Source organism: Thunnus maccoyii, chromosome 18, assembly GCF_910596095.1.
Source record: "Thunnus maccoyii chromosome 18, fThuMac1.1, whole genome shotgun sequence".
In the NCBI taxonomy this organism is placed as follows: Eukaryota; Metazoa; Chordata; class Actinopteri; order Scombriformes; family Scombridae; genus Thunnus; species Thunnus maccoyii.
In genome coordinates, this window is record NC_056550.1 from 20,642,336 (window position 1) to 20,664,057 (window position 21,722).

Consider the following 21,722-nt stretch of genomic DNA (forward strand, 5'->3'; position numbering starts at 1 on the left):
TCGTAAATAAAATATTTGCACTATAGGTGTCATACTATTTAAATGAAGAGGCATAGCTTCAGAATGGACAAAAAACGGACATTTTAATTCACCTGCTAAATGTTGCTATGCTTGTCACTTTAATGTTAATTTTGCAAATGCAGTCCACAAGCAGGCGCAATATTTCTAACAGCACTTGAACCTCTCATTAATCCAACACTAGGGCGCCTCTGGGTGGCGCTACTGGGTCATTTTTTATGCCGGTGAGGGCGGTTGTGCTCTGGCCGGGCCGGGTAGGCTGCCAGCTGGGTGAATGTCGTGAACAGTCGCTGTGTTGGCTCCACTCTGGATGGAGGTGATAGTGTCGGAGGGGGCTTGTCTGAGTTGTTTCGGTGGAATAAAACTGCAAGAGATGAACTGAGGAATAACAAACTCGACAAACCAGGATGTAACTAACCGCAGACCAGAATGTCAAGTGGAACAAAAGAGACTTCTTGTTGTTATTCGCCTCCGTGCCCGAGTCTCCGTGGACTGAACTAACCAGCAGCTAAACCGGCTAACGTTAGCTGAGTTAACGCTGGATACATTGCGGGTATGGCTTGCTATAAAAACTGTGTTTTAATTGCAATTTAAATGAACCGCGACACTGCTGATTTTAACAGTAAACAATACAACAGGATGTCCTCTAGCGACAAAACATTGGCTCGAGTTGACAGGTTAACAAGCTAACTAGCTCCCGACTAGCTAAGCTTCAGGTCGCCTTGGTTAACGCTATAGCTACTAGTTAATGTTAGCAAGATAAAGCAGTAGCTAGCTACGTTTGTCAAGTTTCCTAGCTTTTCTTTCCTCTAGCGGTCTGTGAAACTAACATTATTAAATAGTTATCTATGTATCAACTGCTTTAAAATTATGAATTGGGTAAATAAAGACATGTGTACGAAATAACATTTAATTAGGTAGTAATATGACTTAACGTGTGCTAGCTTGGTTTCTTATACTAGTTTAGTAACACTGCTTCTGCTTTTGTTTTTCATCCCTTATACAGACACGCTGTATGAAGTGGACTCCCTTGACTGTTTACAGTTTCAAGCATCCTTTCTTGCTTGTCTGCTAAGTGGATCGCAATTGACATTTATTAACTAACTCGCCATGGCAGCAGTGGTGAGCTACTCTCCACCATGGTGGGTGAACCTGCTACACAGACTTCCACATTTCAACTTAAAGTTCGAGCAAACAAGCAGTGATTTCCAACCAGAGGACTGGACATATCAACAGGTAAAATGACCTCAATCCTGTTGTTTTTTTGCATCGTATCAAGTGACCCTAGAGGTTGGGATTCACAGGCAGCATACACATGCCTTAAGGGATGTTTACAACTAATGTTTCATTCATTATCAGTTTGACTCAAGTGTTCACCCTCAAGTCTAGTATGATAAGTGGGATATGATGGTGTACAGTACTTTCTCTAAGCCTGCAGCATTAAGTTTGAGATTAAAATTATGTGTTTCTCTCAGTGACCTGTTTGCACCTGTTCCTTCTCTTTATCTTTTGATCCATGTCACCATCTGTGTGTAGCTGTTATATCCATGTCTCGACCTTTTCCGGACACCAGCCAGCTGGCATTATATAGTCTGATCCAAGCCACCTAAGTTGACCTAGTCAGCCTCTCAACCATTGTTTTCTTTATGATATATGTCCTGATTCCAACTTCTCAAAGGTGAATATTTTCTGGTTTCTTTAGTCCTCTATGACAGTAAACTGAATATCTTTGGGTTATGGACATTTGAGGGTGTCACCTTGGACTTTAGGAAACAGTGGTTGACATTTTATAGACCAAACAACTAATTGATTAATCGAGAAAACAATCAACATTAATCGATAATGAAATATGCATATGATATATATACCATTGCTAAAAAAAAAACCCACTCAGGTTAAAGAGGTTAAACCAGCAGCAGGGGTCCGGAAGGGGACCACACAGTCTGATGAACAGCATTGACTGGGGGAGGGGAGAACAGCATGGCATTTGATCACATGGTTAATATTTAAGAGAATCGCCCTAATGATATTTGATTTCCTTATTACAATGGTAGTTTGGGCGTGTGTGTAACACTCCCTTCATGTGCCCTCATTTATGCTGATGCAATTAGTTTTTGTTACCCCTCAGTTGGTGGTTCTGATCCTCAGGATTCAGGGAAGTAGCTCAGTGAGTAGTCAGCTTGAAAATCTGAAATACAGGATACTTGCAACAGCATTAGTCAGCATATGACCATATGTCAGATGATAGGGTATACTTAAATTCTGTGGAAACATCTAATTCAATTGTCCATTCAGCTTTATCCAGTATCTGGTAATGTGAAGTTTTTTTTTCTCCATTTTATTATAATGCAACAGGCAAAATAAAGAGTTATACTCTATCACTTACAGGGTACATTCAACCACAAAACAATAACAATTGTCGTTAATTCATTTGTTTTATGCTGTTCCTTTTTTAAAATGCGTCAGTACCAAATATTCTGTGGCATTGTGGTTTTTAAAAGGCTGTGGGAGACTGGGTAATGAGCATGTAGCATTGTAGTTTCGGAGACAACTGAGGACAGAGAGAATCACAAGAAATAAAGGGTAGTTTTTAACACAGCTTGGCAGACGTAGGTGATTTTCGAGTGTCGTTTACAAGTTCGAAAATAAAAGCATTTCCCTTTTTTAAGTGGAAGTGTGATTCAGAAAATCCAGAAGTGAATCATGATTCGTTAGAAATGGATCAACATATGATGATGTGCTACAGCTGTTACAGACATCCATGTCTGAAAATGAAAGTAATCTCAAGCGTTTAAGTACACAGAGTCTGGTTTTGCTTTGACTCATTTACGTAGATGAGAGATATCACCTGTCAGGTTTCTTAAGTTGAAAATGACTCATTTAGCGGAGAATGTGGGCCGTAGTTTAAACAAAATGAGGAGACACTGGATTCCATTTGCTGATAAAGTTCACCATTGTACCACCTCACAGCTGTTATTGTCTAGCTCTCTGAGGTATATTTGGGAGCCTTTTCCTGGTAGGACAGGAAAGGTTCATTGGCTGGATAATAATGGTTGCTGCTGTGTTGGTGCCCAGTATGTACACCCAGAAGTTCAATGTAAACAACATTAGTCTTAAAAGGAGGGGGGTATGCAGTGGACACAGAATGGTTGAATGAAACTGTTATGTACATTTTATTAAAATTCCCAATTAATCCAACTGTTTGTGCACCTTTTTAATGCAGTAAGAGCAAAACAAAGTGGTCAACATCAGGCTAAACCATGATTATTTCCCCCCTGTAATGACAGATTGTTGTCAATGCAGTGCACTCATTCAGGCTTCAGGGAAAACCTTGACCATTTGGTGCTCACTATAGGACTATGTGATGGTGATGGAACAGCAACTGCTGGATTTCTCTTGCACTCAGTGAGCTCTGTCTGTCTTAATTGTGCAAAGTAACATGCAAGAACCAAGTCATTTAATGGCATTTGTGTCTGAGCAGTCTGTTATTTGTTTTTATCACAGTCAATACTAAATATTGTCAGGACACAGGACTAGTCTCACCACATATTGTGGTTTAAGTACATGCTTTAAGTCTGCAATTTGTTCCAAGATTGAATTCAATCTTTGCCCTGAACAAGACAACAACCTTTGCATTCGGGTGTGTCAGTAACTCACTGTGATGCATTGTTGAAAAAACGGAACAAAAAGAGCAACCCTGCTTTTTTTTTTTTCTTTTTGGAAGAATGGAAATTTTCCCTAGCGTTGAATCCTCAGGAGTATACAGTGAACACACATGCCCTCTGTCTGACCTACATAGGACATGCTGCTGTTGTCTGAGAGGTTTGACTATCACAGTTTTATCACTGTACTGCTGGCTTTGAAATTCTGCCAGTGTGTAAAGATGACTATTGTAACCTCTAGCGGATATTACCAATTTTGTGCATATAGATGACAAAGTGTACATAATGAAGAAGACAAATGTAAAAGTTTTTAATATAATGTAATGCAGATAAGAAGACAACACATTTGAATCTCATCGCTCTTCTTCAAGCATACTGTGTAGTGTTTCTCCGCAGGACTCTTTGGAAGGTCACTATCCCCGCCGTTATTGACGTGAAAGTGGTGTCAGCAATGAAGTTTCCATTAACCCTCTTCTTCTCTCCACCAGTCAATCCTGTTACTGGGAGGTTTGGCACTTGCCTGTCTGGCTCTGGACCTCTTGTTCCTGCTTTTCTATTCCATTTGGCTGTGCTGCCAGCGGAACAAAAGTGAAGACCAGCCCAACGCAGACTGCTGCTGCACAGCCTGGTGTGTTATCATCGCAACACTCGTCTGCAGGTAAGTGTAATTGTAAACCTTTACTGCATCCACAGTGGTCAAAATCAATAAATCTCCACGTTTGCAGAGTCTTGACAGTATCGCCGACTCCTCTATATATTTCTGCATTGAATAACCTGATTCAAATTTGGCAAATGACCACACTTCATCACACAAAATAGTCCAGAATCACTGTTAGCTCAGGTCAAATTTATTCACAACTCGAGGCATAAATTCTCAGCAGCAATCCAAAGAACTTTTATTACTGTAAATTGAACATCTAAGGCAGGACTTACACCCAGCCTGACAGCCTCAAAATGTTATTGCAAAGGTGAATGGATGAGTTATTAACTGCATCATAGTTTTTAAAGAAATCTGCTGCATGCTCATTACACTATCAGGTAATGTGCACAATTTGCTTAGGGAAATGATACTTGAATGTGTGCTCACTTTAAGCCCAAAGACCAGAGGAGTGACAGGATGTAGATATAGGCTACATGGGCTTCATTTTTATTTTTGATGTAGATATTTGAAGTGTGAGAACTTTACCATCTGGACAAAGCTTTATCTATCCTTGAGCACTGCATTTGTTTCCTGTTTTCCTCCCTCTGTTGATGGGCCACTGGAGAGCCATCATGGTTGATTCAGAGTAAGACAAAGAGCGTGGGGACCTGATGAGTACAAGAACCGCATTACAATCACTATATCTGTGTGTGTGTGCTTGTACCCACGCGCACATGCGTTATAGTGAAAGCAGGGAAAACGGAGTTTAGAGAGATGAGACATTTCTGTGCTTTTGTTTTGCTTTGCTTTTGTTCTTCGACAAAGAGTCCATGCTTGGCTCCACAAAGCACTGCACGACTGTTATGAGGATATTGGGATTATCTTGAATTTTTTTTCTTTGTTTTTTGTCAGCTGAATATTGAAAAAGCAGTAAAGAGTTTCCACAGGTTCACATGCCAGTAGGGAGGCTGGTTTTGTGTTTTTTTTTGCTGTGACACCACTCCCGTTCACCTCTTTCTCACTGCAGAGTGTGAGAGGAAGAGATTAGCAGCCGTCCAGGAAGAGGGAGAACCCATTGATTCACTGAGTGCTGTTAGCCTGGTCTGACTTGGGTTGAAGTGATTCGTTTATCATCATCCCCACTTGATAAAATTCTCTCTGGCATAGGATGGGTGTTAGCACAAAAACAGCTGCAACACAGGAAGAGATATCGGCACAGAAGCCTCTCTCTTCAAATTGCTTCCCAGAGTGCAGAAAGGGCGTTGATTTTTCTGTCACTGAAATACACATGACATACAAAGCAATATCACTGCCAGTAGCTTCTACTCTCTATCATACATCAAGATAGAATATCAGAAGTCGCGCACAACAAAATCGTCCCATTATTGAGAACGTTTCTTTAAGTTCATGCACCTATAGAAAATGTTGCCAGTGCAGTTGTCAGAACTGTTTTTCTGCAACCTGAGGCCTGTCTGTGCAAATGAGAGCCGATCCCCTGCCTCAGTACAGCCTTTGTCAGCCCTAGTGTGGGGTTTGGGGCATAGCTGGTCCATTCCTCCGTGTTTCCATGGTTCTGTATGGAGTCTTTCTATTGGAACTGAAAGGAGCCTGTTGACTGGGGTCTGAACCGACAGGGTTAATGTGGAGTTCACACGCCTCTCTCCCTGCCTCGCTATCTCCCTCGCTCGCTCTCTTCTCTGTCTCCTCTCTGTCTTTTTTAGCTAATCCCTCCTCCTCACCACCCTGTCTCCCCTCCCTTTCTTTTGTTTCCCCTCAGTGCTGGCATTGCTGTCGGTTTCTATGGGAACGGCGAGACTTGTGATGGAGTGAATCGACTGACGTATTCCCTGCGCCATGCTAACCGCACAATCACTGGCGTGCAGAAGCTGGTAAGGCTGAGAGCACAAATTACACCAACATATTTAATAATTCACAACCCTTCTGCCATGAGCATTCCCGGTTTCCCCCACCACAAAAGACGTGTAGTGAATTCCTTTTCCTCTCTGAACTCCATCGTGACCTTGTTTATGCCTGTGTTGTGTCTAGGTGGATGATAGTACATCCTCATTGAACCAGACGGTAGATGACAATCTGCAACAGCTTGAGGTCCAGTATGCGCAGCATGCGGACTACCTGTCCATCATCCAAAAGCTGCAGGGACAGCTGGACGAGCTGGTCAGACAGATGGTGGAGATTCCCTTCTGGGACAACACCAACATCTCCCTGGAGGAGCTGGCCGTCCAGATTGAGCTGTATGACTGGTACAGGTAAGACTGTAATAGTGGAGTCCAAGCATTATCATTCAAATCAACAGAGTAATACAAGAAAAATAAAACTCATATTTAATGCCTGTCTTGAGAGTAGTTTCTGGATCATCATCAACGCTTTATTTTCGGCAGTAAAAGTTTAACTGTCAACAATCTGAGACTGATGCAGCAGAGTTATGAGTGTCAGTGTGTGCTACATCCCTTTTTATTAAACTTTCAATGCAGACACTCACCACATCACCATAATTTACATTGTTGTGAAAACTGTCACTCAACTCTTGAGTTCATATATTGTTGAAAAGGTTGAGAGTTAGTTGATCTTTTCCCGGGTGAGACGGTGTTTTCAGAGGCTGCGTTTGTTTGATATGTGTCTGAATTAAAACCGGGAGTGAATCTAAAATAGGAAACAGAGGCGAGCACAGACAACAAGAAGGGAATCTGACTTATTCAGCATGTCATTAGGCAGCTGACTCACTAAGAATCTCAAACCTGCCTGAGTTTTTCCACTGTTAGAAGATGTCGAAGGCTGTGTTGTGGCATCCCTCTGGGCTGTATTGACTTTGCATACATATATGCATAAAATTGTGAATATGCAAATTTGATCAGCACAGGGTTTCTCAAAATGGCTCGCTGTGTTTTCACGGAGTGTCCAGACTCCATGAGGCAGTTGCACAACATTGCAGTGACTAGTAAATTGTTTATATGATAGGAACTCTACTTTTCTGTGTTTAGATTATTGAGCTTGCTGTTAAGATGGAGACGTTTTTCATTTAGAGTTACTATGCTGTGCTGCTCTTGGCCTTGTGTCGGTAAGGACATTTGTCTTCACAGGTGGCTGGGCTACATAGGCCTTCTACTGTTCGATGTCCTCATCTGCCTTCTGGTGCTGTTTGGCCTCATTCGCAACTCCAAGGGAACGCTTATAGGGTGAGTCTCATCACGAGATCATGTGCACAAGAGCACTTAAGGGAAAAACGACTCTGCCCTGGGAAATCATTTTAGGCGTCGTCACTGAACGAGTGGCAATTACTGTACATGAAAGCCCCCCCCAACTCATCAGGGCCACCTTGTCATTTTAGTTTAGTCAAGTTAAATTCATGCTCTATAAAATATCAGCCCAGTCACAATTCATTTAGCACAAGTATCACACCATCCTCAACATTTTGGTTATTACTAATGACACTTCATGACACACTTAATTCCACAGGTTTGCCCTTTATTTTTTATATAAAGTAGATTAGCTATAAAATGCTCTTTGCACATAATGGGCTGAAAACAAATGAAATTGCATGAACATTAATTTATCATATCATCTGTAGTCACACAATTAATTTGCACATAATAAGTTATACTGTGTGCATAACTTAGTAAGTAAGTTAACTGCAATGCCTGTGGTCAATTGCCTTATATTGTTTTCTTTATTAACAATGGTTAGTCTTATACCTCTTATTTCTCTGCAGTGATTCAACCAGTCGTTTCTTGAGCTTGTTTTTGTTTCTTTTACACCACACTTTCCCCATAGTGTTTCCAGCACATCAATATTTAGCAGCAGTTGTCTTTAATAATGTATATAATATGTAATCTGTTGTGGTGATGGGTCTGCTGAGCTCCTTCTGTAAAAGCTCTACCTCCTCCTCCTCCTTCTGTTCTCTCTGTAGTTCAACCTTAACATGCACAATTTGAATACAATGTTTGGAGGTGAGACTGGTGTCATACTTACAAAAAAACACTGGTCCGATGGGATGCATGACAAGGTTTGAAGCATACTAAAGACCAACTTCAGTATATCTCCCTCTGCTTTATATGAAATTGGTAGTACGTGTGAATGGTCTTGCTCTGACACTGCCGGTTAAAAGTACTTCAACTTTACAACTCCTTTTTCCTTCCTCAGGGTGTGCTTGTTTGGTGTAGTGGCCCTGGTAATCAGCTGGGCCTCCCTGGGGCTTGAGTTGGCCATCTCTGCGGTAAGTCTCTCAGTCAGAGCATGATCCTGTTTTCCAGGTAGAGCCTCACAGTTCATTGCCTATAATTGGATAACCCAATTTTTGTGTCCACAACCACTGACTGCAGAGTTTGGCCTCGGACGGGTATTTTATTTCTCTTAATCAGTGCAGTAAAAAAAAGTTAAGATGTTGATCAAATGTGACAAGTAACAAGAAAAACAGAAACACCTGTATGATGCAATTCAAGGCAATAACCTTTCAACAAATACAACCTTAATTAAAGATTTGTTAAAACTACTGCATTAGTTGAGATAATAAGTAGATGTTTCACAAATGTTGTATTTGATATAGAATTGTTGTATTTAGTTGCATTACAATTAAAAGATTTCTTTACTTTTCTTGTCACTCAGTGTTTTCTAGAAATCCTGAAGATTAATGATGGTGATTAAAACATGTGATCACAAACAATAATTAGGATTAGCACTGTAGCCATAATATCGCAGCCCTTGTTCACAAAAGACTAAAGCAGCAAATTTGGCTGCTTTATGGAGGACAAAACTACTTTAAACCAGAATATCAGAATAAAACTCGTCAAAAAATGATTAAGATTAGTTGAGAAATGTCAAATGTAAATCTATATTTAAGCAATTGAAATATCAGTGCGGAGGATTTCCTCCACTGCGGATGAATCAGACTGTCGACACCTAAATGTGCTGGATGCAGTTTATGTGATCGCTCTCAGCTGAGACACAATCTGTCACATTGTAAAAGTGTTTTTTAAAGCTGCGATCAGTTACTCACATGTTCCATTAAAGATGACGGCACATTTAAAGTCGTGAAGCTGTTAGCATGCAGAGAAAATGTCACCACAACTGTCTTTGTCATTGTCTTTTTTTTTGTTTTGTTTTTTCCCAGACCTCCAGTGACTTCTGTGTTGCCCCTGACACATATGTCACCAAAGTGGCAGACCAGTACGGAGTCATCAATCAAGGTATGCCTCACATATATTATGTGTCATTCATATATATCTTGACTACAATGTCGTTATGAGCCGGTTTTGTGTTCGCTCGGTCGGGCCCTTTAAAACGGTGAATATTAGTCATCTCTAAGTAGATAGGGCACATTAGGCTGAATTGTTAAATCTCCTCCCCATGGCCCATAAAAAGCCTCTAAAAATTACTGCCACATCTGCAACGGTGTCAAAGGGCAATGGGCTGCCTATTTAAGCAGTGCAGAAGCCGCTAACGTGTCTCATTTTGGTAATTGCCCAATCTGTCCCATGATGGGATGCGTGTAAAAGAAGAAATTATATTGCCTCTGGTCTTTGTGTGTGTGTGAGTGTGTGTGTGAGTGAGTGAGTGAGTGTACGAGGGAGATAAGAGCAGTGGAGGAGAGGATCAGAGACACAATATATTTTCTGCATCCCTCCTCAGTCCTTAAGAAAAAGATGATATGATTCTTGGAGGAAAAAAAAAAAAAACACAAAGTACTCCTGCTTACTTGATAGCTTTTTTTTTAATATCAGTGTCCAGTTTTTTCCACTCCCTTCCTGATAATATGCTGATTGCTGAAATACACAAACCGAGCTTTCGGGCCAGTTCAAAGCAGAAATCAAAGTATCAGCTATAAATGTCGTGTGATGTTCGGTTCATCTGAAGCTCGAGCACCAACTTACTTTATTCACTGGACTGTATTATGCTGCAGATATGAAGCTTTTTGCCTCAGGGCTGATTCATGCAGTATGGGGGTTTGCCGTTCTATTTTTATAGTCTTGTAACACATGTTAACTGTTCAGCAGTTCCAAGAAATCGTTTTCATTTTGAAGAAGGCATTGAGCACTTTGCTATTACGGTAACAGCGCAAATTAATATAAAACGTAGCACATGATTAAGGTTACTTTTACCTACATCAGCCTTGGAGAAGGTAAAATCTTACTCGGTATATTTTTTGCTGCTCTGCCTGCTTGAAAATCCAAATCTCTGGATAGAAGACAGAAGTGTGTTATTACTACAGTAGATTTATTGCTTTCCTTCCCTGGTTTGCTGTTGATATTTTTAGATGTTTTCTCGCATGTGCATCATTTCAACAGCCTTCGTTGTTTTTGTTTTTCATTCCTCTGCTTTCTCGTCATTTCACAATTATGTCTGACAGTTGGTCTCAATACGAACAGAGAATGAGGGTTAATCTGTGTAGTTTGTCATGTTGCAGACAGTATTTCTCTGTTTCTCTGATAGTTTAATTTATAGAAAACTTCATGAATAAAAAGCAGCAGTGACAGCAACGAGCTACATCTTTTGATAGAGATGCATATCATCCAGAAATTAAAATTCACTGTATTTTGAATCAAAATTTGTAAACCTGAATAACCTTTATAAAGGCTTAAAACAACATAAGCAATACTTGGTCTTTCTCTAGAACACATGTTGTCCAGTTTGATTGGCATTTCCTAATGCTGGGAAAACTTCTTATGACAAAATACTCAGGAAGTATTTGAGAAAGCTCCAGGGACTTGAACTAAATTTGTATTGACTTTCTTACACTGCCAAAGTCTTAAACCTGGTGGGATGAGCTGGTGGGCGATCAAGCCGTGGTTTACTGATAATCAATCTGTTGGTAGAACAGAACAATAACTCTGGTCTTGTCCAAGTCATTGTAATATAAGTTTCACTCTTTGTCATTGAAATGTTGGCAGAACAAATGGAAGAGTGGTAAGAGTAACAAAAGAATCATACAAAGTTGTTTCCTGAAATGTATATTTGTTTGATCATTATTAGCCATAAATGTGTCTTCTTTCAACCCACTGTACATTGGCAGCAAGATTAACTTCTGTATCTGATACTAACTAAGTGAAACTAAGCCCAGCCCTGTGATGAGGCATCTATAGCTCCATCCAAACCAAGTCAGACTTCAGGAAATCTGCTGCCCCTGATATTTATGTGTGTGGGTGTATATGTGAGGGCTGGATCGACAGAGACTTGCTAGATATGCACTCTACACCGGAAATTCTGTCCGCATTAGTTTGCTCAACTGTGTGGGAAAGAAGCTCCTGACACAGCAGTGTGTCCGCACGTCACTCACACCATGTGTAAAGTAGTCGGCGGTGTTCTCGCAGCTTGTATTTGTGGACATTACTGTAGCTTCTGAGTCATACCATCACATATTAAGGATTTCTCATCGACTCCCACTCATACCATGAAGTGGGAAAAGGAACCGGAGTAGGAAGAAGTGGCATGAGAAAGTCCAAAACCTTAATTACAAGCTGCTCGGGTTCGTGGTGTACTGTGAACAGCATACAAGTTTGGTCATGTTGTAATTAACAATACCTCGAGATGATGCAACCACTCTTTGTGCTGTTTTTCAGGAGGTTCTGTGCAGTAAGAAGGGTTATACCTAAGCTTCTCACTCGCTTAATTGTGGCTGTGTCTAGGGGGAAAAAATACATTCATTTATGCTATTACAGCACGTGTGAACTTTATGCTTTTGGAACATTTCACTGCAGAGCTCAGGATTAGCTCAGCAGGTGCAAAGTAGCAGGCAAACTCTAATAGGGCAGCAGGGAACGCAACCAGACAGAGCTAGAAAATAATAAATGGTTATGTATCGGCCTCTTTCTTAGAACAAAATAGTGGTAGCTGAAACCCAACTCAACCTGAAACAAGAGATACCAGCATTATGAGATTAGCTCTCGAACTGTATGACTGAATGAACTTGGAATGAAATACAGCTGTTGATTGCAGAGTGTTGCATTGTTGAGGTCTACTGGTGCACTGTGCTCACTGTGGTCTGAAAAAAAAAATGCTGTGTACAAAGCTCTGACTGCTCTCCCCCCCCCACGCAGTTTATCCAAGTTGAGAAATAGTGAGTTACTGGGACATCGGGGTCATTTGTTTGAAATGTCATAGCATCTGGGTTTCAGGATCCACATTTCCACCGCCCCACGAGATCCATGTTTTCTGAGATCGGCTGTCTTTTTTGTGGGCTTCATTCATAGTGAAAAGAGCTGAAACCATAAGTCAATTAATCAGTTAGTTGATCAACAGAAAATTATGATAGTAACTGATTAATTGTGTCATTTTTTTAAGCAGAAAGCCTAAAATGAATTTGTTCCAACCTGTCAAATGTAAGGATTTGCTGCTTTTCTTTGTATTATATGATATTAAGTTGAATTTCTTTGATTTTTGGGCTATTAGTCAGACAAAACAAGCTTTTTGAAGATCTTATCTTGGGCTCTGAGAAAATGTGATTTCATTTTTTTTCACTTTTTTTTGACATTTCATAAACTAAACAATTAATAACCCTCAAATTGGTGGTGAAAATAATTGTTTTAATTGAATTTATATGTCTCTGCTAACATATTCCGTTCTGTTCCCACTGTCCTCTTTACTCACAGATATCCTGCAGTACTACCTTAGTTGCAATTTGGAACAAACCAACCCCTTCCAGCAGGTTTGTTGCATATGAAACTAAATTTGGTTTTGCATGTTTGAGAGTTTTTAATTTGTCAAATCAAACCATCCAACCCTTAAGACAAATACATGTAAACTGCCTGGCCGTTAGCTTAGAAGCTCAACATTCATGTAATGCTGATAATACTCCAATTCTAGCAGACACAATGTTATAAACATATTTTCTGCATGATGTATGTCCTTCTGATTGGCGAGCAGCATAACTGGGCACAATGAGTCACTCCCATTGCCTCAAAGAAGGATTTTTTTTTTCCATACAAAAGTACAATACTTCCCATTCAACCAGCAGGAAAACTGATGCACAGCAGCTCTTCCTGTTGTCTGTACTGATAGCATTTGCTCGCTTCAAAGGATGTTACAATGAAGTGGAAACTCAATTTGCTGTGAATCTATAGTTAACCTTAATGGTCTACCTACATTTTGCCTTCCAAACTACATAAATAAATCAAAACTATTGAGGGTTTCTCAAGTCCAGGCATCTATTGTTAGTACAGCTGTAAAGAAGCTATATATAGATACAGTATATACAATATGTAAGGCTTTCAGCTCACATCTGTAAACTGTCAGCGTGCTTCCACCACCGACAAAGGGAGACAGCAACCGAAGGCTCTTGGTTATGATTGTTTTGAAATACTGTTGAGATGTTCTGGTGCTGCTACAGTATTTATACTTTTTATTTCAGAAGCTTTCCGGCAGCCACAAAGCATTAGTGGAGATGCAGGACGACGTGTCCGAACTGCTGCGCTCTGCCACCAGAGAGTATAAGCAAACTAAGGTATGTCTCCAACCCCCGTGTCGATACACTCTTCCCTGTAAAATGCCACGTTACAGGTTAGCCGTTACCATACACACTTACCCACCAGGCCGCAAGCTGTCCTGTGCTATTGTACCATTTGTGATGACAGAATATCCCAGTGAATGGGACCAAACGACTGACCTGCAGAGAAGTGAAGTGCACCTGTCCCACATAAAGATCTGCTGACGGCCCACCTGGGACCTGCATTATGTCCATTTTGCTGCATTAGGCTTTCACTGGCCCTTGTCAATACAACACTGCGGTATTGTCCAGTGCTGGTCCTTACACTGTGTTGACTGAGGCACAAATGAGAGCTGACACTGGGAATAGAGAGAGGCATATTTGACTTCACATACCCACACAGAGAAATGTGCTGAGGTCGTGGAAACATTTATATCAGGCAATCAGACACATTTTCCGCTGGAACCATAATGAGAACAGAAGGAAGAAGGGAGACAGTCCATTAAAATGTATCATACATTAAAATCTGCCTTTTCAGCTCAAGCTGCTGTGCGGCGTTGCATATTGATGAAAGACACATCCTAGATAAATGCGCGTTGAGTGGATAATCTGTGTCTTAATCACTATCAAAAAAAAAAAAAACGTGGCTCACTTTTTATTTGCTTTCTTTTATGTCATTCTTGACTTCTTACATCCCCCAGGTGCCAAAGTTAAGCCTCTTTCAACAGGTCTAATATACTGTTTTTCCTCATTCATTTCCAGGGAACTTTGGAGGAGATCCAGGGGATACTGAACACCACTGAGATCAGCCTACATCAGCTCACCGCCCTGGTGGACTGTCGCAGCCTGCACATGGTGAGCTGGGACAAGAGGACTTACAAAACCAAGACATTCTCACTGTAGCGTTGCTCCACGTCTCTTACAAAAAGCGCCTGGGGACTGATCTATTGTGACATCTATGTAGCGCAGCTTAGTTGTATAAAAGCAACCCTTCTTTTATGCTCATGCAGCTGACTACACCTGTCATTATAAATAACATTTGCTTTCCTGTATGTGAGTTCTTGTCCGACTGATGCTGGCTATGTACCATTTATGAAGCTGGCTGAATGACGAGTACTTGGCAGCCTCTATGCTTTGGAGGATTGTCCCTCGGTGGCGTCCAAATTCCAAGTGCACATGTGCAACTCTTGTTCCCTTTCTGCTCTTCCTTCACTCTCAAGCAGCTACCCTGTTACCATGCCAAAGCCTTATTATTTCATGAAAATTAAAGTATCTTCAGTAGAATACGCAATGTGTGTGTCAGCCCTGTGCAGTGTTTTTTACAGAATGGAGATTCTCAGTCATGATAATGTAGAGTGTAGTGCTGTTTTTCAAACGCTAGGTAAAAACGCAGCGCTTTTTCTTCTAGTAGGCCAACTGTGAGCTCATTGGTTTGACCTAGTTTAAATGAGAAATCAAAGCGGATGCATTTAAAGACCCTTTTAGAATCCAAATACTGAAACTCAAGCAACTCTAGCATTTTACTACCTCTTGTTTTGCTTTTTCCTCCTTGTGTTTTGTTAAAATGCTTTAGACGTTTCCATTTAATCGATCTGATGTGTTTATACCTGCTATAATAACACTGTTACCTCTCTTTTTTTTTTTTCTCTCAGGACTACGTCCAGGCCATGACAGGACTGTGTTATGATGGACTGGAAGGCCTCATCTACCTCGTGCTCTTCTCCTTCGTCACTGCTCTCATGTTTAGCTCGATCATCTGCAGTGTGCCTCACACCTGGCATAAAAAGAGGTAAGACTTCTAACTTCCCACATTCGTCCAGAAACTCTCACCACAATGCACAGGAAGCAGCGCAAAAGCTTTTAAGCAGAGTTTGTTTGCGGGGACTGTGTATACAGTGAGAAATAGTTTAAGAGGATAAGCCTATCAATTAATTATGGGTTTACAGCATTTTTTCACCACTTCAGCTCTTGTTTTTACATGGCATGGGAATGAAGCAGGCAAAGTAAGTCAGTATAAATCTGCACAGATAAGGAAACATGATTATGTTTGTGTAAAAATTTGTGTTTGTTTGCTGTTCAAGGTTGGCTCTGTTTACCTCTGGGACATGTCCAGAATGCTCCAGCTGCTTCCTCTAATAGATTACTTCCCCTTATCCCGAGTAATTGCACAGAGTTGGCCTAAATCTATCATAACCACCGCGTGAGCCGGTGTCATTTTCTGCAGCAGAGGGGGTGAAATTATTCTAATTTCTTTTGTCCTATCAGCAGCAGACAAGGTTTTGCAGGATCGCTACAAGGAAAGTGGTTTCCCAGGCACAGCTCAGCTGCACCACATAATTAACTGATCCCTCCTAACCATTGGGGGGCATGTTCATCAGTTTGATCTCAGCTGGAGCTTCCTGTTATAAAGCAAAGGCTTACACGCTAGCAGACTGTTTTCCTCAGTGGTTCCTGCTAAGCTTGTTTTGTTTTAATGTTGTAATGATGCGTGCACACTAATTCCTTTCACCCCATCCGGAATTATAGCTTGAAATGGCAGATTATTATGAGGATTTAGATTTTATATTAAATGTGAGAGTATTATTAGTGTAGTTAATATGTCACCTTTTTCTCTGATATGCAGATGTAAGTAAACGTGATGTGAGATGTACTGAATGTAAGTCAAGGGTTAGATATGCAAGTAGAAACCTGTGGGATGAACACTAGAGGGAGACAGGCTCCATGATGTCATTGCTGCTGTGTTTAGTCAGACCTTGTTCAGTGCATTAATGTTATCTTATATTCACTATTGTGCTTCATTGTCTGAAAAGAAACAAGTGGAGTCACATTATTTCTGCAAAAGCAGGCTTTAATTTGACAATTTATTGTTATCATGCAAAACGAGGGTTTTACATTTTCTTGTAGAAGCTGAACCAGATACATGAGACTATTTTTACAGTCTTTGTTCAGTTCCATTAAGGTCAGAGGAAAACTGCATTGTCTGTGCTTTAAACAGCGGAGAATTCATCGTGTTTTCCTGTCCCTCGGGCAGTGATGAAATTGAATCAAAACGTGACTGAGAATGAACACAATGTGACCACGTGGCACCTCCTTTTGTCATCGGTTAGATGGCACAAGGGGTCCCTCTGGTGGTGGTTTGACAGCTTGGTGTTGTATTATTTTGCAGGAGCGAGGAGGACAGCGAGGACGAGTCTTTGAGCCACGGGGGAAGGCAAAACCCCGACAACCTGTACCGCGTTCACATGCCCAGTCTGTACAGCTGTGGCAGCAGCTACGGCAGCGAGACCTCCATCCCCGCTGCCGCCCACACCGTCAGCAACGCACCTGTGACAGAGTACATGTGAGTCGCCACTTCCCTAAACTACTCTGAATCTCGGTGCAAAGTAGAAAACCCGTGTTCTCCTCAGTGTGGCTGATATTAGATATCTCATGTACTGGAGTCAGTTTATACGTCCCCAGAGAGGAATTCAGCTCTCCTATAGAAAGTCATGCCTTGGCCGGCAGAGATGCAGCTGTTGCTCTCCAGCTGTGATGCTTGTGAAACCCAAAGCTCTCTGCTTCATGAGTGAAGCTCAGTGTTAGGGGAAACCGGGAGGGGGGTGAATCACCCCTCTAAACTCCATAAAGAGCGGAAGGCGCTTGGTATGCTGCAAACTGACTTTGCGAGTTTCATATATTCAATATTTTGTTTCACATCTACAAAGCACTATGTTGAGTTTTTTTTTCAGTTCTTTGCTTGTTATACCTGATTTACTGTGTGTTTTTAATTCTGCAGGGCTCAGAATGCCAACTTCCAAAACTCTCGCTGCGAAAACACGCCTCTGATAGGACGAGAGTCTCCTCCCCCCTCGGTAAGTGGAAACATAAGAACTGTAAGAACCGTAGAAACACCTCCAGGTCATTTGGCAGCCTTTTATGAGGGACTGATTTTATCAACATAGTACCCTGGTCTCAATATCATTGGACCCATTTTAATATATGGCATTTTTTAACTCAAGCTCTTGTTTCTGTGAGCATCCACCCTGCCAGTGACACTGTACTTTTTACCTTTTTGATGAAGAAGCAGGTAAAACAAAAAACAATTAACCTGCACGGATCAGTAAAGTGTCAAATTGTCACATCATTTATATCTTTGATGGCAGTATTTTCTGTCTTTACTTGATAAAAGTTGCGATGTTAGCGTTTGTATCACAAGCCAACCTCACTCATTCCCTCCTGCCCCCCCTCCCCCCTCGTTGGCCTGAACCTCCACCAGAGATCCTGCCCTCCCTGGTGTCCGTGTGTCTGCCTGGACCTAGACGCTGCTTTGTGTATCTTCTCTATACTCTCTTCTTGTCGTTTTTTTTTTCCTGCGAATCCATACAGTTGTATTTGACTGCCGCGGACAGTAACAGCGGTCTCAGCTGGCAGTTAAAGCCTTCGGAGAGTTCAAGATCGTTTTGGTAACCTCATCTGCTATGCTAACAGGTACAAAACATGCCCGCCTCCTCCACCCCCGCTGGCCTGTTCCTTCTCTGTACCACTTCCCAAAACCCAGTTCTATTCACCCTCTATCCAGGTCCCACCATGAGCTGCTGGACCTCCTCCCCTCCCCACCACCACTCCCCTCTTCTGTCCTGACTCTTGCTAAGTGTCCCACCTGGTGTCCCACCTGATGTTTGTTTCCTGTGGCCCCGGGCTGCATGTCCCCCTACCCCTCTGCACCACAGATGTATTGGGAGGAACATGTGAAGCTGTAACTCTGCCCTGGGGCTCAATGTGACCTATGAGTCAGCGACAAGTCAACTTCAAATTAAGAAGCCGTTTAACTGTTTCACCGATCATGTGGATTTTCTTTGTCTTGATTCTTGGGTTCGAGGGTGAACGAATATGAGTTAAAAGCATTTATGTTACACTTTAAAACCACAACAGGGAAGCAACAGCACCACTTTTTCTGTATGTCTCTGAATATGTTTAGTTGTCATGTTGGAAGTTTAATACAGGAAGTAGCTGATGTTAATTTTCTTGAATATTTTCAGCTGGTGTTTTTTATTTCCTTATATTTTCCCTACTGTCACTATGTGGTGGTTTTACTATAAAAATAGTCGGTAAACACACACCAATTTAACAAATATTACATAGGTATACTACACAGAATAAGAAAGTAGTTCAGGTAAATATCTAATGACACATCTTTCCTCTTAACGCCCAAGGTAAGTCGTGTCGTTTCTTGGAGCCGATATCGGTGCCGATTCTCAGCTTTCACATCCTCAACAGGCTGTCCAAATGGCTCTGAAGGGAAAAGCAACAGTGTTTTCACATGAGTTTGAAATGCAGCCTTCCTTGTGCTTGTACCGCCTGTATTTTTTTAATTTTTTTTTTTTTTTAAAGAAGGCATGGGTGCATCATAAATGTTTACGAATGATTGGCCCCGCCGATGTGCACGCAGGTTAAAAAAAAAAAAAAAAACTTCCTCTAAAATCAGATTATATTTCTACAATTCCTCTGATGTCCTCATCCTCTGTAGCTGTTTTTGTGATCTTCTTTCTGTATATTTGAATAATTTAAGGTCCCTTTAGATTCCAGCACTGCGGAGTAACTAGTTTGAAAGGTAATCTGTGTAGAATTTACTCAGTAGCGATTTGTGATGCATGTATATTTTTATGTTTCTCCACTGCTGCTTTTGATGAATTATTTAACAAAAGGGTTTTTTTCTTCCTGCTCTGCAAAGCACTGGGTCCAAAAGACAAAACTGAGCCTCTGAAACTGTTTGCAGTTCCAACAGATAAAAACTTCTGCATCTTTCAATCAAGTCATATAATAAAGAGAAAATCCTACATGGACTGTGTTTTTAAACTATGTTATAAAGGTGATATGGGCTAATCGTAATTAACTATAAAGCAGCGTTTTCTGTTTTCGTCCACAGTACACCTCCAGCATGCGGGCAAAGTACTTGGCCAACAGCCGACCAGATCCCAACAACCCTCCGGCGCACTAGACGACACTGGACTCGTCCCGTCTGCAGCACTGACGTCGTTCAGTCAGTCCTTTTTTTCCTCTCATCGATGATTTTTTTTTTCTATTCACACGCTCCACCGTCTGCTTCCCCGCACCATTAACTGTCTCTCTCGACTCCATATGGAAAAACCAAATGTGCTTTTGCTGGTTGTTTGAAACAGAACTGAAGGAAATCCTGCAGAAACTCATCTCACGAACCAGAAAGTGGAAGTTTTTTTAGTCTCTCGTAGCTTTGTTTTCCGATATCTACATTCTTCGGCTGATGTTTACCGTCGCAAGAAGCGTCATCGTCGCTGGGAATTCGATTCTGACGGAGCCCAGACTTACATACACTCCAGTTTGTTTGTTTTTTTTCCATTTGTCTACACATTAACATTCACGGTGTCACACCTAACAAGGCATTGCAGTGTTGAGGACTCTGGGAGTGCTCATAGACGATAACACTGATTACTACTGGTTGTTGTTTTGTAAAGTACTGTACTGAGAGAAACGCCTTACACATGAACATGGGAGGAAGGTATCTACTGTTTTCTTTCCCACCTGAAATGTAGACATCCTTTTCTCACAGAATCACACTCAACACAGATCATCATCATAGTATAGAGTCATTGTACAGTGCAACATCTCAGCTCCTCAGGTCAGTTTTCTGCTTGTGGAACTTGATGCAAATCTTAATTTCAACCAGTAAGATTTGCATTTTCCTCCAGGTAATGTTGACATACTGTATATCACACGTGCACAACACATTAATACTATTTTTTACATCGGCTTCTTGTTGGATTTTGTCTTAAATCTGATGTGTGGGACCAGTCATCCTGCAGTATTGCATGTCTTACAGTTCCGAAATCTGAAAACTTGTTATTTCCTGTGGCATTTTTTTTTTTTTTTTAAATACATAGATGAGCCACTATTCCACAGCAGTGACTGTAACAGATTTTGAACCGCAGAGTGCTGCGAAGCTGTGAACTTGATTCTGGCACATGCTCTCAGAGGATTTGATAAGGACAAAGATGAGCTGCACGATGGCGATGCAGCTGTCTTGACAAGAGGAGTCTCAGCGGGATGACGACGTTCATCAAAAAAAAAAAAATTGAAGCGTAATGAGAGATTTTTATACTACTGGAAGCAGAAACTTTTTTTTTTTTTAACAGCTCCATGCAGCCGATGGTGAATCACAGGAGGAGTCTTGTGCAACGTTACTCCAGACTTTTTAAGATGATTTGCAGCTCCCTCCTCACCACACTGCTTGTTATTCTCTCCATGTTCCTGCTCAGTCGTAAAGCCTCACCTCCCCCCCTAACAGAACTAGGAACTGTCCACACACATCCTCGAGTCTGCACGGCAATGATTTTTTTTTTTCTTCTCTCGACCAAACGCGACACTTTAGAGTTAGAAAAATCCTCCCACTGATTATCCCAAAAGATGTCTTAATGCAAGTTTATGTGATTTTTAAAATACGCATATCACAATTCGTAGGAGAATTTCAAAGAGAAACCTTATGCATCGGCAATGCAGTGTCTCACAAATGTGTTTTAGCATTTATAACAAAAAAAACAAAACAAAAAAAACAAATAGATAACGGTGAGTGGATGCTGTGAAGGGATTGCGATTAGCCTGATTAGCCTCTGCTCTCTTATCATCTGTCGGGCTCCTTTTCCTGTTGAAGCATGACGATCCTTCATACGTGGAGTGAGATGTTTGTACTACTGCTGCCGCTTCAACTCGCTTCTCTTAGATGTGCATCGTGATCAGTACAAGAGGTGTGTGTGTGTGCGTGTGTGTGTGTGTGTGTGTGTGTGTGTGTTTGAGACTGTGCCAACAAGTGAAGCACAAACTTTTTACTATCTGAATATCTTTTTAAATGTCTTTTACTTTTAGGCCTGTTTTGTAAAGTTGACAGCTCCTGGTTGCCTGTGCAATCAAATGAGAAAATGAGCCTGACTTTTTTTTTTTTTTTCAAATCATTTACGCT

General features: G+C 41.2%; 1 protein-coding gene across 1 annotated transcript; it reads left to right on the top strand.

The window, feature by feature from the left end:
- The first annotated feature begins 213 nt into the window (after positions 1 to 213).
- On the top strand, positions 214 to 20,591 carry ttyh3a (tweety family member 3a). The gene is made up of 15 exons (XM_042392372.1): positions 214 to 571; positions 1,025 to 1,254; positions 4,169 to 4,338; positions 6,098 to 6,209; positions 6,367 to 6,587; positions 7,419 to 7,514; positions 8,479 to 8,551; positions 9,446 to 9,521; positions 12,921 to 12,976; positions 13,679 to 13,771; positions 14,516 to 14,608; positions 15,406 to 15,542; positions 16,920 to 17,093; positions 17,529 to 17,604; positions 19,659 to 20,591. Exons 2-15 carry the CDS (start codon positions 1,129 to 1,131, stop codon positions 19,728 to 19,730), a joined length of 1,575 nt encoding a protein of 524 aa, XP_042248306.1. The 5' UTR covers positions 214 to 571; positions 1,025 to 1,128; the 3' UTR covers positions 19,731 to 20,591.
- The last annotated feature ends 1,131 nt before the right edge of the window (positions 20,592 to 21,722 follow it).

What these genes read in the sequence shown, in the direction of transcription:
- ttyh3a (XM_042392372.1), top strand. Translation starts at nt 1,129, where the DNA reads ATGGCAGCAGTGGTGAGCTACTCTCCACCATGGTGGGTGAACCTGCTA. An exon ending in GTACGGAGTCATCAATCAAG is followed by an intron (nt 9,522 to 12,920) that starts GTATGCCTCACA and finishes CTTTACTCACAG; the next exon opens with ATATCCTGCAGTACTACCTT. An exon ending in GCACCTGTGACAGAGTACAT is followed by an intron (nt 17,094 to 17,528) that starts GTGAGTCGCCAC and finishes TTAATTCTGCAG; the next exon opens with GGCTCAGAATGCCAACTTCC.